This window comes from Oncorhynchus masou, chromosome 31 (assembly GCF_036934945.1).
Source record: "Oncorhynchus masou masou isolate Uvic2021 chromosome 31, UVic_Omas_1.1, whole genome shotgun sequence".
In the NCBI taxonomy this organism is placed as follows: domain Eukaryota; kingdom Metazoa; phylum Chordata; class Actinopteri; order Salmoniformes; family Salmonidae; genus Oncorhynchus; species Oncorhynchus masou.
In genome coordinates, this window is record NC_088242.1 from 82994737 (window position 1) to 83010151 (window position 15415).

General features: G+C 47.4%; 1 protein-coding gene across 1 annotated transcript in view; it reads right to left on the minus strand.

The window, feature by feature from the left end:
- LOC135524574 (fibrillin-2-like) overlaps positions 1–15415 on the minus strand; it is a 133132-nt gene that overhangs the window by 99622 nt on the left and 18095 nt on the right. The window contains exons 5-7 of the mRNA XM_064952237.1: positions 13328–13423; positions 13103–13198; positions 3013–3210 (exon numbers count right to left, since the gene is read on the minus strand). Coding sequence (XP_064808309.1) covers positions 3013–3210; positions 13103–13198; positions 13328–13423 — 390 coding nt within the window. The remainder of the gene's footprint in view (positions 1–3012; positions 3211–13102; positions 13199–13327; positions 13424–15415) is intronic.

Consider the following 15415-nt stretch of genomic DNA (forward strand, 5'->3'; position numbering starts at 1 on the left):
TACCCACTGGGCACACCACCTCATTTTAACATGGCAATGTGGGGAATATTTGGTTGGACTTCATGGAGCCATCCCACTGGGCACACCACCTCATTTTAACATGGTAATGTGGGGAATATTTGGTTGGACTTCATGGGGCCTACCCACTGGGCACACCACCTCATTTTAACATGGTAATGTGGGGAATATTTGGTTGGACTTCATGGAGCCTACCCACTGGGCACACCACCTCATTTTAACATGGCAATGTGGGGAATATTTGGTTGGACTTCATGGAGCCTACCCACTGGGCACACCACCTCATTTTAACATGGTAATGTGGGGAATATTTGGTTGGACTTCATGGGGCCTACCCACTGGGCACACCACCTCATTTTAACATGGCAATGTGGGGAATATTTGGTTGGACTTCATGGAGCCTACCCACTGGGCACACCACTTCATTTTAACATGGCAATGTGGGGAATATTTGGTTGGACTTCATGGAGCCATCCCACTGGGCACACCACCTCATTTTAACATGGCAATGTGGGGAATATTTGGTTGGACTTCATGGAGCCATCCCACTGGGCACACCACCTCATTTTAACATGGCAATGTGGGGAATATTTGGTTGGACTTCATGGAGCCTACCACTGGGCACACCACCTCATTTTAACATGGCAATGTGGGGAATATTTGGTTGGACTTCATGGAGCCTACCCACTGGGCACACCACCTCATTTTAACATGACAATGTGGGGAATATTTGGTTGGACTTCATGGAGCCATCCCACTGGGCACACCACCTCATTTTAACATGGTAATGTGGGGAATATTTGGTTGGACTTCATGGGGCCTACCCACTGGGCACACCACCTCATTTTAACATGGCAATGTGGGGAATATTTGGTTGGACTTCATGGAGCCTACCCACTGGGCACACCACTTCATTTTAACATGGCAATGTGGGGAATATTTGGTTGGACTTCATGGAGCCTACCCACTGGGCACACCACCTCATTTTAACATGGCAATGTGGGGAATATTTGGTTGAGACGCTGATCAATGACATTTCAACCTTTATTCACACACTCAAAAAGACCGCCAGAAGTGTGTTGAATTACCAATGTGTTATCACTATGCTTTCAACCATCTAAAAGCACAACAAAGTTCAAATGGGAATATAATGTCAGATATGTTGTATTTCTATGTGTTATCACTGTTTTATCTAATAGCACAACCAAATGACTTGGATTGCAGTTGAGATTACATTCAAAGTACATAGTGGAAGTGATCAATGTTGTTCAATATTCTGCACAGATTGTGAAGCTCTCCTCAGACCTGAAACCTTTGCATCTTGAACATAAGACATTTATAATTACATCAGGCAAACCTCAAAATGTGGCCATGGATGTGTTCCCAAACTTAAGGTTGAATAACTACTGGTACATTCATTTGTAACCCTTCATTTTTGTTTTTAATTTTTATTTACCGTATTACAAAAATATCGTTGAATTGTGTTTGGTTGACAACGCAACCAAACATATCTTTATCTGAGTCACTGAAAGTTTGATTAGCTTTAGTCTTATTCTGAAACTTTTTCTGGCTGAGATGGATATGTGAATCCAACATATAAATGATTTGTGGATACACAATTCCCGTTTGTCTACAAACAAATTAAAAATTGATATGCTTGATTTATGCTTCCATTTCAACCAAAAATCTAATTGAAAGAATAGGACCTAATCCAATCAAACTTTAAATAAAGTTTAGTCTCATTTTTTCACTTTTAATTGTGGTTTAGTTGGAGACGTGAATCCAACATATCATTTGTTAATATGCTATGTACTGTATTGCAAAAAGTGATAATGAATTGTGTTTGGTTGTCAACAAGTTCCAGTTTGTCTGGAAATTAATCATTTATATGTTGGATTCACGTCTTCATCTCACACACTTGACCTGCGTAAGAATCAAAGTTAAATAATTTACTTCTATTTTTGGTTGAGATGAAGACGTGAATCCATCATCACATTAATAATTAACTTGAAGAAGCCCTAGGCCTATATGTATTGTCTATTTTTAGTTGAACCCCGGGTTGAATTGAAACCATAGCTGTTGATGACTTTGCAAATGCTATATAGGCCTAAATAGTATCATTGATGATTTCTGATTTATAAAGTATGGTTACATTTCATTTGCTCTGTTAAACCTACCCTTTGTAATGACTTCGATAGCAACAGTGAATATATTTAGTTACTAAGAGGTCTTCAATAATCATTCTCACGACAGCCCATTGGTAGTAGTCAGTGACAAATATAAAATATAAGTAAGGCTGGGCTGGTTAAAACCCTGGATGAGAGACCAAATGAATAGCTGTAGATCAACTCTCCACTAGAAGATAGTTTTTTTTGATAGTGGGATATAACATTGAAGATCTGATATTGTTTCAACTGTATAAATTCAACAACTTTTATACAAGGTGATGACAAACATGTGGTTGAAATTTCACCCTCAAAACAACAGTTTTTCAAATCCAATGTATTTTCCACGTAGATTACACGTCACAATACGCTGACAAACAATGTTGAAACCCGGTGGGTAGTGGGGAGGCAGGGAGGGGCCAGACAATGAAGAGAGAGAGAACAGCCTGTATTTACACAGACACTGGCCTGGGTCCGCTGCTGGAATGTTGATGAAGGAAGGTGAACTTCAGTTCATGTAGCGATGAAATGACAACTCTCCTCTCTTTCTCTGGCTTTGATGTGTATCTCAGCTCTCTCTTTCTCTCTCCATTTCTCTCTCTCTCTCTCTGTGTGTGTGTGTTGGTCTCTCTGTATGGGTGGTGGTTGCAGGCTGCAGGAGTTTGGTTGCTTATGGTGACAGATCAAGTAATGGTTATAGTGTTCGTGATGAGGAGGGTGAGTGTGTTTGTGCGTGACTCACTTGTTGAGTTTATTAGACTGAAGATCATCCAGGTGTGTTTATATGCAAGTGTAAAAATGCATGTGTGTGTGTGTCTGTGCGTCTTACCCTGGCACGCTCCACTGCGGATGTTGGGGATGAAGCCTCGGCGACAGGGGTGAGGCTGTGCAGGGCACATCTCACAGGGGTGTCCCCATGCCCGTCCAATGGTGGCACAGCACAGGGTCTTGGTGCACACAATGCCACTCAGCTGGCCCTGGCACATCTGGTTGTTGACCTGCGTAAAGCAGGGCCCGGTCCTGTAGTCTAGTGGGAGATAAGGAGAAAGGGGGATACCTAGTCAGTTGTACAACTGAATGCATTCAACTGAAATGTGTATTCCGTATATTACCCCAACGCCTCTGAATCAGAGGTGCGGAGGGCTGCCTTATGAGAGAGAAATAGTCAGCCATTTTCTTGTTTCACTTCTTCAAAATGGCCTTCTGAAAGTTCTGTATAACTGAAAGCCAAGTGTATTTCACAATTCTGCTAGCTACGTTTCATTGAATTTGAAGTGTTATTGAATTAAATATAAATATACACTAAATATGTAAGAACACCCTTTAGTAGCATTTAAATGTTGCAGTAGGAGATATTGGGGCCTAAGTCAGAGCAGGCACTGTCTGGGTGAATTTATTTACCTCCCTCGTCTTTAACCTATTTGACTAAATGTACGCTGCTGCTCGTTCCTGGTTAGAGACTTTGGTCCGGAAATGCGTTGAAAAGTGGAATCTCCTATTCATTTGTCTAATGGGATAACAACATTATATAATGGGAGACCCATTTAGTGCTGGTTCCCATCAATAACAACCTTCTCATGACAAACATTCTCGGTCCAGCCTCAGGTCTGAAGCTGGTCTAAAGGTCTGGTGGACCGTGGTGAAGCTATCACGACCGTACCAACAACATTTGTAACCTCTCGGACTGTACTGTACTAACACAGATACAGTGTGTCACTGTGTGGAAACAAAGTAATTAGAAGAACACAATGTCCTCAGACTTCAATGGCCACCTTGCTGCGCTGCTCGCCAGGCATCGACCGCAGCAACATAATCTTGTTAACCGCACTTCACGAATCAAACACAATGAACTCATGCTGAAACCATTTGAGCAATATGATTTCCATTCAATCGCACGTAATAAAACTCAAACGGGCCTAATGATGGCTTCTGGTGTGGTGGAAAGGCCTTATTAACTCCAGTAGTGGCGCCAAAGCTAATACAGCATTCATTAGAGGTACTGTAGATGAAGAATGAAACATGGTCTGAGAGGCACTGTCAGGAGGAATGTAACTAACATAAACCCTGGAGAAGTGGTTTCAGTTGATCCTAAAGGAGATGTACAGAGAGATAGGGCAGATTACTGTGGTCGCGCTGCTCTTATAACTCCCTGGTGCTAAAACTAAAATAAAGGTCAATCACAGCCAGCCCAGACTGAAAATGAGAGCAGCAGAAAGCAGAAAGAGTGAGAGAAAGAGAGAGGACAGAGCACCCAGCAACTTCTAACTGTCCCCTGTCCTCTCCTGCTCACACCCATGACCTGACCATCTTGCCTGGACAAGATTGTCCCCCTCCCAGTGGCAGAGACCGACTGGGGCGATCACCGCCATCTGGGCTTGATTAATCTGGCCTGGTCGGCCCTGGTCCAGATGTGTCCAATGGGAACTCTGAATCACTCTGGACTACATCCACAACCCCCCACTAACTAACAAACACTGCCTCTCCTCTACTCTTCTCCCAGTCAACACATTAAAAACTCATGTAAATCAGAATACTCACACTAGCTGGACTCATATGGTCCAATCCTTTATGTCCGTCATGCTTTGATCTGGTTTTGATCGAATCAACGATTTCAGTACACTCTTAGAGAAAAGGGTTCCAAAAGGGTTCCAAAAGGGTTCTGCGGCTGTCCCCATAGGATAAGCTTTTTTGGTTCCAGGTAAAACTTTTTGGGGTTCCATGTAGAACCCTTTGTGGAAAGGGTTATTCATGGAACCTAATAGGGTTCTACCTGGAACCAAAAGGGTTCTTCAAAGGGATCTCTTGGGGACAGCCAAATAACCATTTTTGGTTCTAGATAGCACCTTCTTTTCTAAGAGTGTAGAACTTAGTGGTGGAAATGAGCGTGGACCAATGACCTTTATTGAGAGCTACAGTTTAGGGAAGCTGTTCATGCAAAAGGTATGAGATGACTTGGAAGGGAGACATTTAAAATTTAAAGAAATAAAGAAATAAAGAGAGAGAGAAAGAAAGTGAAAGCTGTGGATTTATCCCTGTCCGGCTGCCATTCCTTTGATCAGCAGTGAGGCCCTGAAAGTGAGGAGGCGCCTGGGCTTTCCCATGGCCAAACCTTTCAGACGAGCTTTAGTCGACTGCTGGAGGCTCCAGCCAAGTTCAGCAGAGCCCTGTCTGTCTGTGTGCAAACGCCCGCCCGCCAGGCCAGGCCAGGCCAAACAAAAGACTGGAGCGATCAGAGAGTTCGCTCTTTTAATGGACTGAATAACAATTGCCACGCCAAGGTCTCTATGTCTCAACGCCACAAGATCCGACTAACTCAGAACCAGACAGGCAGGCCATGCAAGAGGCCATGCAAGTGTGTGTGTGTGGACTATGATCAGGGAACATGAACATTCCAGGGCCAGAAGAGTTAGGAATGGGAATGGGGTATAAGGAGGTACTGGCAGAAGTCAACAACATTCAACAATGTGGTCTGATTACAGTTCAAATTGCTCAATAGATCAAAAACATTCACAGGAACCTCCTCTTCTGTATTCTGCCTTTCACCAACACGCCTCCATATTTAGTCACATCTGTATCCTTTCCAGGTATCTCCAGTGTCCTACACATCCTCCCAACAATATGAGCATTCTGAACTGTATATATATATATATGTGTGTGTGTGTGTGTGTGTGTGTGTGTGTGTGTGTGTACATGTGTTTGTGGCTACTTTTGTATGTGTGCATGCATCTAAACACCTCAAATGTGTGTATAGTAGCTACACTATATATACAAAAGTATGTGGATACCCCTTCAAATGAGTGGATTTGGCTATTTCAGCCACACCCGTTGCTGAAAAAAATTGGGGCACCGTCATAGGATGCCACTTTTCCAACAAGTCAGTTCGTCAAATTTCGGACGCCACAAGCCCACAGAACGGGACGGCCGAGAGCTGAAGCGCATTGTGCGTCAAAATCATCTGTCCTCGGTTGCAACACTCACTACTGAGTTCCAAACTGCCTCTGGAAGCAACATCAGCACAAGAACTGTTCGTCGGGAGCTTCATGAAATAGGTTTCCATGGCCGAGCAGCCGCACACAAGCCTAAGATCACCATGCACAATGCCAAGCGTCAGCTGGAGTGGTGTAAAGCTCACCGCCATTGGTTTCTGGAGCAGTAGAAACACGTTCTCTGGAGTGATTATTATTCACGCTTCACCATCACACTTCACGAATCTGAGTTTGGCGGTTGCCAGGAAAACACCACCTGCCCGAATGCATAGTGCCAACGGTAAAGTTTGGCGGAGGAGGAATGATGGTTTGGGGCTGTTTTTCATGGTTTCGTTCCAGTAAAGGGAAAGCTTAACGCTACAGCATACAATGACATTCTAGATGATTCTGTGCTTCCAACTTTGTAGCAACAGTTTGGGGAGGGCTCTTTCCTGTTTCAGCATGACAATTCCCCGTGCACAAAGCGAGGTCCATACAGAAATGGTTTGTCAAGATCGGTGTGGAAGAACTTGACTGGCCTGCACAGAGTCCTGACCTCAACTCCATTGAACAGCTTTTGTGACTGAATGGAAGCAAGTCCCTGACGCAATGCTCCAACATCTAGTGGAAAACATTCCCAGAAGAGTGAAGCTGTTATAGCAACAAAGAGGGGACCATGATTAATGATTAAAAAGAGGGGACCATGATTAATGCCCATGATTGTGGAATGAGATGTTTGACGAGCAGGTGTCCACATACATTGTGGTGTTTCTGTAACTGTTGTGAACAGCATTATCAACCGGCCCTTAAATCTACTTCCCCTTCAGCTGAAAGTGGCTCTAAGAGGCTAAACCCTTCCTTACGACACTCACCCAAACGTGATGATACACTAGAATGCTTCCCTGTGTAACCCCTGCTTTGAGACTGTGGGAGACTGGGAGGTTTGGGGAAAGTGAGAGAGATAAGCTTAAACGCAGGATAACAATCTCTCTCCAGTGATATAAAATTGGGTTTTGGCACCAGAATGCTGTGTTGCCTGACTGCTAAGTTAATGGATAGCATTCTTTGAAGCAGAAACCACCACTGTGGGTAAATATGCAGAACACACACGACTGTGGAAACTTAAGTGAACACAGAGGGCTCAGTACCGACACAACCCAATTCTTGCTAACTCATTAAACGAGTACTTTAGGGTCTGTTATCGCTCTTTCAATGTCTGTCTGGCAATTATTTTCTTTCCACAGATACAATTACTTATCCTCTCAAGTTCATTCTAAAAACAATTTATACTCTAATTCAGAACAAAATGCACTTATCCTGGGTTCAAGTCTGATTCTGCTTCAGTCATCTTGTCACAGTGTTGTTTGGCAAGGCAACCATGTGGCATTACTGATTGGAGAAACAGTCAGGCACCCAGGCTTAAAGTCTCTGGACTCTCCATCATTGGTACATTGTGGGGACTCTCACTTCGAGGACGTCAACTGATTTTCCATCAAGCAAGATCAAAGGCTGTTCTTCGCTGTGCCTCTTAGGACCATTCACAAATTAATTTACGAGGTCATTTTTTGAGGGCAAACAATTTTTTTTAAGGGAATAAGGAAAAATTTAGTGCCACTATAAAAAGTGGACTCAAAAGCCAGCGTGTGTTTTTAACTTTTCCAATGACACATAAAACATCATTTGGCGATGTCATTAAAACGACATAAAAGGCATAACATGACGATGAGGTAGTTACTGTACTCTACTCATTACAGCGTCACGGATCTCTCTTTCTGGCAGCATGTCCCACTATATCCACCATGACCACTATGCGGTCTCTATGGAGCAAAAAATGTCACACATTTCTCACTTGAATCCATCCTTCCCTTCCACTGGGAGAGCCATTGACAGACTACAGGAGGGGGACAGAAATAGCAACACTTCCCCCTTTCCACTCCTTCCCTCCTTTCCATCCCCTCATCATCGGCCTGATGTCATCATGGGACCAGCTCTCCCGTGTTTTCTTCGCTTGGTTTGTCTGGGCTGGGCTGGCCTTAGCTGGGCTGGGCTGACTGTGTGGGCCCATAAGAGTAGTAATGTTCACTATTGGATCTGAGCCTGGTTAATGGACGAGAATCACTGAACACATGAGCAAAACAACTCCCCATGGAAGCGTTTACACAGCTGCTTTGTAATGAAAGGGATAGGATCTCCAGGCTGCAGAATGGACGGCTGCAGGCCGGGGGAGGCTGGGGTTAGGGTTAGGCTGCAGGCCGGGGGAGGCTGGGGTTAGGGTTAGGCTGCAGGTTTAGGGAGGCTGGGGTTACGGTTAGGCTGCAGACTGGGGTTAGGCTGCAGGCTGGAGGGTTAGGCTGGGGATGGAGGAGGCTGGGGTTAGGCTGTAGGCTGCAGGGTTAGGCTGTAGGCTGCAGGGTTAGGCTGTAGGCTGCAGGGTTAGGCTGTAGGCTGCAGGGTTAGGCTGGGGATGGAGGGGGCTGGGGATGGAGAAGGCTGGGGCTGGAGTAGGCTGGGGCTTGAGGAGGCTAGTGAAGGAGGAGGCTGGAAATGGAGGAGGCTAGGAATGGAGGAGGCAAGGATTATTCTGTAAGCTGGAGGGTTAGGCTGGGGATGGAGGAGGCTGGTGATGGAGGAGGCTAAGGATGGAGGAGGCTAGAGTTAGGGATTTTTCTGTAAACTGGAGGGTTAAGCTGGGGATGGAGGATGCTGGTGATGGGGGAGGCTAAGGATGGAGGAGGCTAGAGTTAGGGATTATTCTGTAAACTGGAGGGTTTGGCTGGGGATGGAGGAGGCTGGTGATGGGGGAGGCTAAGGATGGAGGAGGCTAGAGTTAGGGATTATTCTGTAAACTGGAGGGTTAAGCTGGGGATGGAGGATGCTGGTGATGGGGGAGGCTAAGGATGGAGGAGGCTAGAGTTAGGGTTATTCTGTAAGCTGGAGGGTTAGGCTGGGGATGGAGGAGGCTGGTGATGGACGAGGCTAAGGATGGAGGAGGCTAGAGTTAGGGTTATTCTGTAAACTGGAGGGTTAGGCTGGGGATGGAGGAGGCTAGAGTTAGGGTTATTCTGTAAACTGGAGGGTTAGGCTGGGGCTGGAGGAGGCTGGGGTTACGGTCATACTGCAGGCTGGAGGGTTAGTGTTAGACTGGGGATGAAGGCTGGTGAAGGGGATGGATGAGGCTGGTGATGGAGGAGGCTAAGGATGGAGGAGGCTAGAGTTAGGGTTATTCTGTAAGCTGGAGGGTTAGGCTGGGGCTGGAGGAGGCTGGGGTTACAGTCATACTGCAGGCTGGAGGGTTAGTGTTAGACTGGGGATGAAGGCAGCTGTGGTTAGGATGCAGGCTGGAGGGTTAGTGTTAGACTGGGGATGAAGGCAGCTGTGGTTAGGATGCAGGCTGGAGGGTTAGTGTTAGACTGGGGATGAAGGCAGCTGTGGTTAGGATGCAGGCTGGAGGGTTAGTGTTAGACTGGGGATGAAGGCAGCTGTGGTTAGGATGCAGGCTGGAGGGTTAGTGTTAGACTGGGGATGAAGGCAGCTGTGGTTAGGATGCAGGCTGGAGGGTTAGTGTTAGACTGGGGATGAAGGCAGCTGTGGTTAGGATGCAGGCTGGAGGGTTAGTGTTAGACTGGGGATGAAGGCAGCTGTGGTTAGGATGCAGGCTGGAGGGTTAGTGTTAGACTGGGGATGAAGGCAGCTGTGGTTAGGATGCAGGCTGGAGGGTTAGTGTTAGACTGGGGATGAAGGCAGCTGTGGTTAGGATGCAGGCTGGAGGGTTAGTGTTAGACTGGGGATGAAGGCAGCTGTGGTTAGGATGCAGGCTGGAGGGTTAGTGTTAGACTGGGGATGAAGGCAGCTGTGGTTAGGATGCAGGCTGGAGGGTTAGTGTTAGACTGGGGATGAAGGCAGCTGTGGTTAGGATGCAGGCTGGAGGGTTAGTGTTAGACTGGGGATGAAGGCAGCTGTGGTTAGGATGCAGGCTGGAGGGTTAGTGTTAGACTGGGGATGAAGGCAGCTGTGGTTAGGATGCAGGCTGGAGGGTTAGTGTTAGACTGGGGATGAAGGCAGCTGTGGTTAGGATGCAGGCTGGAGGGTTAGTGTTAGACTGGGGATGAAGGCAGCTGTGGTTAGGATGCAGGCTGGAGGGTTAGTGTTAGACTGGGGATGAAGGCTGGAGGGTTAGTGTTAGACTGGGGATGGGAAACTCAGCTGATTAGAGAGTTGCCAGAGTGGCTGTCAGTCTGCGCTGTAACTCTACCTTAACCAGACTGTCTGCAACACACACACACATACCTTTCACCAATACTGCTCCTGGGCTTCACACCCCGCCAGAGAAACCCATTATATCTGCAGATTTCACAGACATTAAGTCAACAGGGAAAAACAGCACACCTACTGTAACCATACTGTGCTGTCAAAGCACCTCTGGGCTTGGTTTTATAGTAATACCATAGTACCACTAAATGAAACCCTGGGGCAGCGTGAGTCAAAGGTTTATCGAGGTGGACGTCTTTACAGTCTTCACAGGACAGGATAGTACCAATAATGACATGTAAATTCTCACTGAGATGATGGCTGTTGTCTTAAGGAAGTCCTGTATTTATGTGAGAATTAGAGCATATCATCTTTCTTTGGCTAGATGCTCTGTGGATGATTGAGGAGGAGATGGAGCAAAAGTTTTACAGCATCCTCCAAACTACGGCAAGCGAAGACGGAGAGAAAGACAGACGGGGCAATGTTTTTACAGGATACAGTGAGGAGCCAGCAGGGGATCTGACAGGTTGGCACCAGACACACACACACACGCACACACGCACGCACACACGCACACACGCACGCACGCACGCACACACACACACACACACACACACACACACACACACACACACACACACACACACACACACACACACGCACACACGCACACACACACACACACACAGGGGCGGTGGGGGGGGGGGGGTTTACAGTAGGGCTGCTGGGGTCCGGTAGTCTGCCTTTTCTCTTAGCACAGAGACGAGACTGTTTGTGCCTGCCTCTGTGTACACAGCTGGGGAGTCCATTTTGACTTTTACCTCCTGCCCCTCCCTCCTCCCCTCTCTCCCTCTCTCCCTCGCTCCACTCCTTGTCAGGAAATGTCCACGGCACTCCACAAAGAAACGTTTTTCTGTCATTCCAAGGGCACTTTATTTATTGCCAGATGTCTGCGAAGCTCCCTCTCCCCCAGTGTTGTGTTTTCCAAGAAAACAAGACCCAAGTTGCTTAGGGGGGATGGGGGAGAGTAGAGGGGAGAGAGCAGGGGGAATGGGGGAGAGCAAAGGGGAGAGAGAAGGGGGGTGGGGGAGAGCAGGTGGAGGCCAGGGGAGAGATCAGGGGGAGAGCAGTGGTGAGAGAGCAAGGGAAATGGGGGAGAGCAGGGGTGAAGGGGAGAGCAGGGGGAAGAGCAGGGGGAATGGGGGAGAGCAGGGGTGAGCAGGGGGAGAGAGCAGGGGGAAGAGCAGGGGGAATGGGGGAGAGCAGGGGGAGGCCAGGGGAGAGATCAGGGGGAGAGCAGTGGGGAGAGAGCAAGGGGAATGGGGGAGAACAGGGGGAGGCCAGGGGAGAGATCAAGGGGAGAGCAGTGGGGAGAGAGCAAGGGGAATGGGGGAGAGCAGGGGGAGGTCAGGGGGAGAGCAGTGGGGAGAGAGCAAGGGGAATGGGGGAGAACAGGGGGAGGCCTGGGGAGAGATCAGGGGGAGAGCAGTGGGGAGAGAGCAAGGGGAATGGGGGAGAACAGGGGGAGGCCTGGGGAGAGATCAGGGGAGAGCAGTGGGGAGAGAGCAAGGGGAATGGGGGAGAACAGGGGGCGGCCAGGGGAGAGATCAAGGGGAGAGCAGTGGGGAGAGAGCAAGGGGAATGGGGGAGAGCAGGGGGAGGTCAGGGGGAGAGCAGTGGGGAGAGAGCCAGGGGGATGTGGGAGAGCAGGGGGAGGTCAGGGGAGAGATCAGGGGGAGAGCAGTGGGGAGAGAGCAAGGGGAATGGGGGAGAGCAGGGGGAGGTCAGGGCAGAAAATCGCAGATAATTTTCTCCAGAATTGACTGTATTGAAATGACATAGACCCAAATCATACTGAGAAATAGTCCCACTGAGACATAGCCCCTCCCCCTAACCATTAATCTCAGCTGTAGTTTCTACAAGAGGGAGTTCACTATCCACAACACTACACAATCCAGATTACAATCCCTGGTTAAGCCCCCACGTGTCTGTCTGTCTGTACTTACTGTATGAAGTCATCCTACGGTCACACTATGTCTAGACTTGAAGTTAATAAATGCTTTAATAGGAAATCTCTCGACTCCCCATCATTGGTACATGGAGGGGACTTTCACTTCTAGAAACAAGACTCATTTTCCATCAGGCAAGATCAAACGCTGTCCTTCACTGTTCCTCTTATCTAGACTGATCTGAAGTTCATATATATAGTAGATCAAAGCCTTTAAAGGTCCTGGCTCACAAATGTCCACAGTACTGGTTGGTGTGTGATGAGAAAGTTGGGTGTCATGTGGCGTCTCTCAGTAAGAGCCCGAGGGAGGCACTGTTGTGATGTGTCTGTCTGTAAGAGGTTTTCAATAAATCTTGAGAACCAATGGATGTTGATAGAAGAAGGTTTCTTTAGTGTTAAATACCAAATCATGTTGCTATAGTATTTAGTTTAAAAAATAGTATTTTGGCTACAGCCTTCAACCATACACTTCAAACACATTGGTTTTTAACAATAAAGATCAAGAAACATTCCTGTGTCAACTTCCATTTATCCTCCAAGGTTGTTGAATACCTCTGGCATCTCCAGTCTGTTCCTCAGTTGATAATGTCTGTGAGCAGAAACAAGGGTTATGGGATGAACCAGGATCCCGTGTTGATTATGTAGCCACCTATGAGCAGACCCGTAGGGGGTACAGTAGTGGAAATACTGGCTCTTACCTCTCTCGCACTGCGGGCCAGTGAAGCCGTAGACACAGGCACATCTGTTGGGCCCAATACAGCGCCCTCCGTTCTGGCAACCATTCTCACACACAGCTGCAGAGGAGAGAGGGGAAGAGGTGTGTTAGGGTTCTGAAACTAACACACACACGCACAAACACACACACACTCACGCTACACATACACACACTAGCCGGGGGAGTGCTGAGTGAAGTAGATACTCACGCTGTCCACAGTGATTGCCGGTGTAACCCTTCTGACAGGAGCAGGAGTCTTCCTGGCAACTGCCTCCGTTCATACACCTGACGTTACAGCTCTGCACTGTGGGACAGACACACACACACACACACACACACACACACACACACACACTGGGGTCAACGGATGCTGCCGGAACAACTTGCCTGTGCTAGCCGAGGACCTCGACTCAACCAGCTGGTGGTCACATTACACAAGCAATGACCCCCAGGTGCTTGGTTTAACTTGGAACACCATTACAGTTCAACTCCATATTTGTGTAACAATGTTGTACAGCTAGGTCTAGTATCAGACGTGTGCCAAGACTAACAGTTCGTCCAATGGAATTGACACTTGGGTACTGACTGTCTTTTACATACTGGTATTTGGGCTCTAAAAGCATTTCAGTTCAACTCAACTATATCAACACTCACTTTGTACTATAACATTTGTAGAGCACTCTTACTGCAATTCTGGGCTGTACTTGTGTAGACTTAATTGTATTAGTATATTGTAGAGCACTTTACTGCCAAACAAGGCCCAGGAAGGCCCCACTCCAGCTACAGTATAATCAAACAGATTGTGGAGGCTATAAGTTGAGCCAGCTGTTTCCTATAGATGGGAATGTGCTGAGAGCTGAAAACCTCAATTCTGGAGGAGCAGCATACTCAGAACTCAAAGCAGTGAGCTTTCGACAGACTGAAAGACAGGAAAAGCCTGCCCGAGACAGATGGACACGCAGGCAGGCAGACAGATACACAGACAGGCTTGACAGACAGACAAGAAGGCAGGCAGGCAGGCAGGCTGACAGACAGAATGACAGACTGACAGACAGTATGTTCGGGGGATGTGGGGAGATGTAAAACAGGACCCCCACTGCTCTGCTCTATCCAACCAGATCTGTCAGAGAGCAGCCATCCCAGAGCAGAGTGAGAAGTGTCAGCAGGCTTCAGTTAGGATGAAGCCTAGCCAAACTTGGCTAGCCGAACCGAACAAATGTGCTCGCATACTCGCAAAACGGGAGGAAAGCCTGTCCATTTTGAGATGCCATAGTCAGTATACACTAACTCAAAATAGTCTGAATTAACCTAAGATATCAGAACTGCCTCTGGACATCAGAACTGCCTCTGGACATCAGAACTGCCTCTGGACATCAGAACTGCCTCTGGACATCAGAACTGCCTCTGGACATCAGAACTGCCTCTGGACATCAGAACTGCCTCTGGACATCAGAACTGCGATTTCTCACCTCACCTTGCCTTCTGTCCTGCTAGCTCCTAGTGGCCAGGGACTTGAATCCATGGAAACTTAAATCCGTTTTACCTCATTTCTATCAGCATGTTAAATGTGCAACCAGAGGGGAAAAAAATCTAGACCACCTTTACTCCACACACAGAGACGTGTACAAAGCTCTCCCTTGCCCTCCATGTGGCCCTCCATTTAGCACAGACTGGAATATGTTCCGGGATTCTTCTGATGGGATTGAGGAGTACACCACATCAGTCACTGGCTTTATCAATAAGTGTATTGAGGACGTCGTCCCCACAGTGACTGTACATACATACCCCAACCAGAAGCCATGGATTACAGGCAACATTCGCACTGAGCTAAAGGGTAGAGCTGTCACTTTCAAGGAGCGGAACTCTAACCCGGAAGTTTATAAGAAATCCAGCTATGCCCTCAGACAAACCATCAAACAGGCAAAACGTCAATACAGGACTAAGATTGAATTGTACTACACCGGCTTCGAGCCTGCAAACAATTACAGACTATAAAGGGAAGCACAGCCGTGAGCTGCCCAGTCACACAAGCCTACCAGAGAAGCTAAATTGCTTCTATGCTTGCTTTGAGACAAGTAACTCCGAAACATACATGAGCGCATCAGTTGTTCTGGACGACTGTGTGATCACGCTCTCCATAGCCGATGTGAGTAAGACCTTTAAACAGGTTAACATTCACAAGGCCGCAGCGCCAGGCGGATTACCAGGACGTGCACTCCGAGCATGCGCTGACCAACTGGGAAGTGTCTTCGCTGACATTTTCAACCTCTCCCTGTCTGAGTCTGTAATACCAACA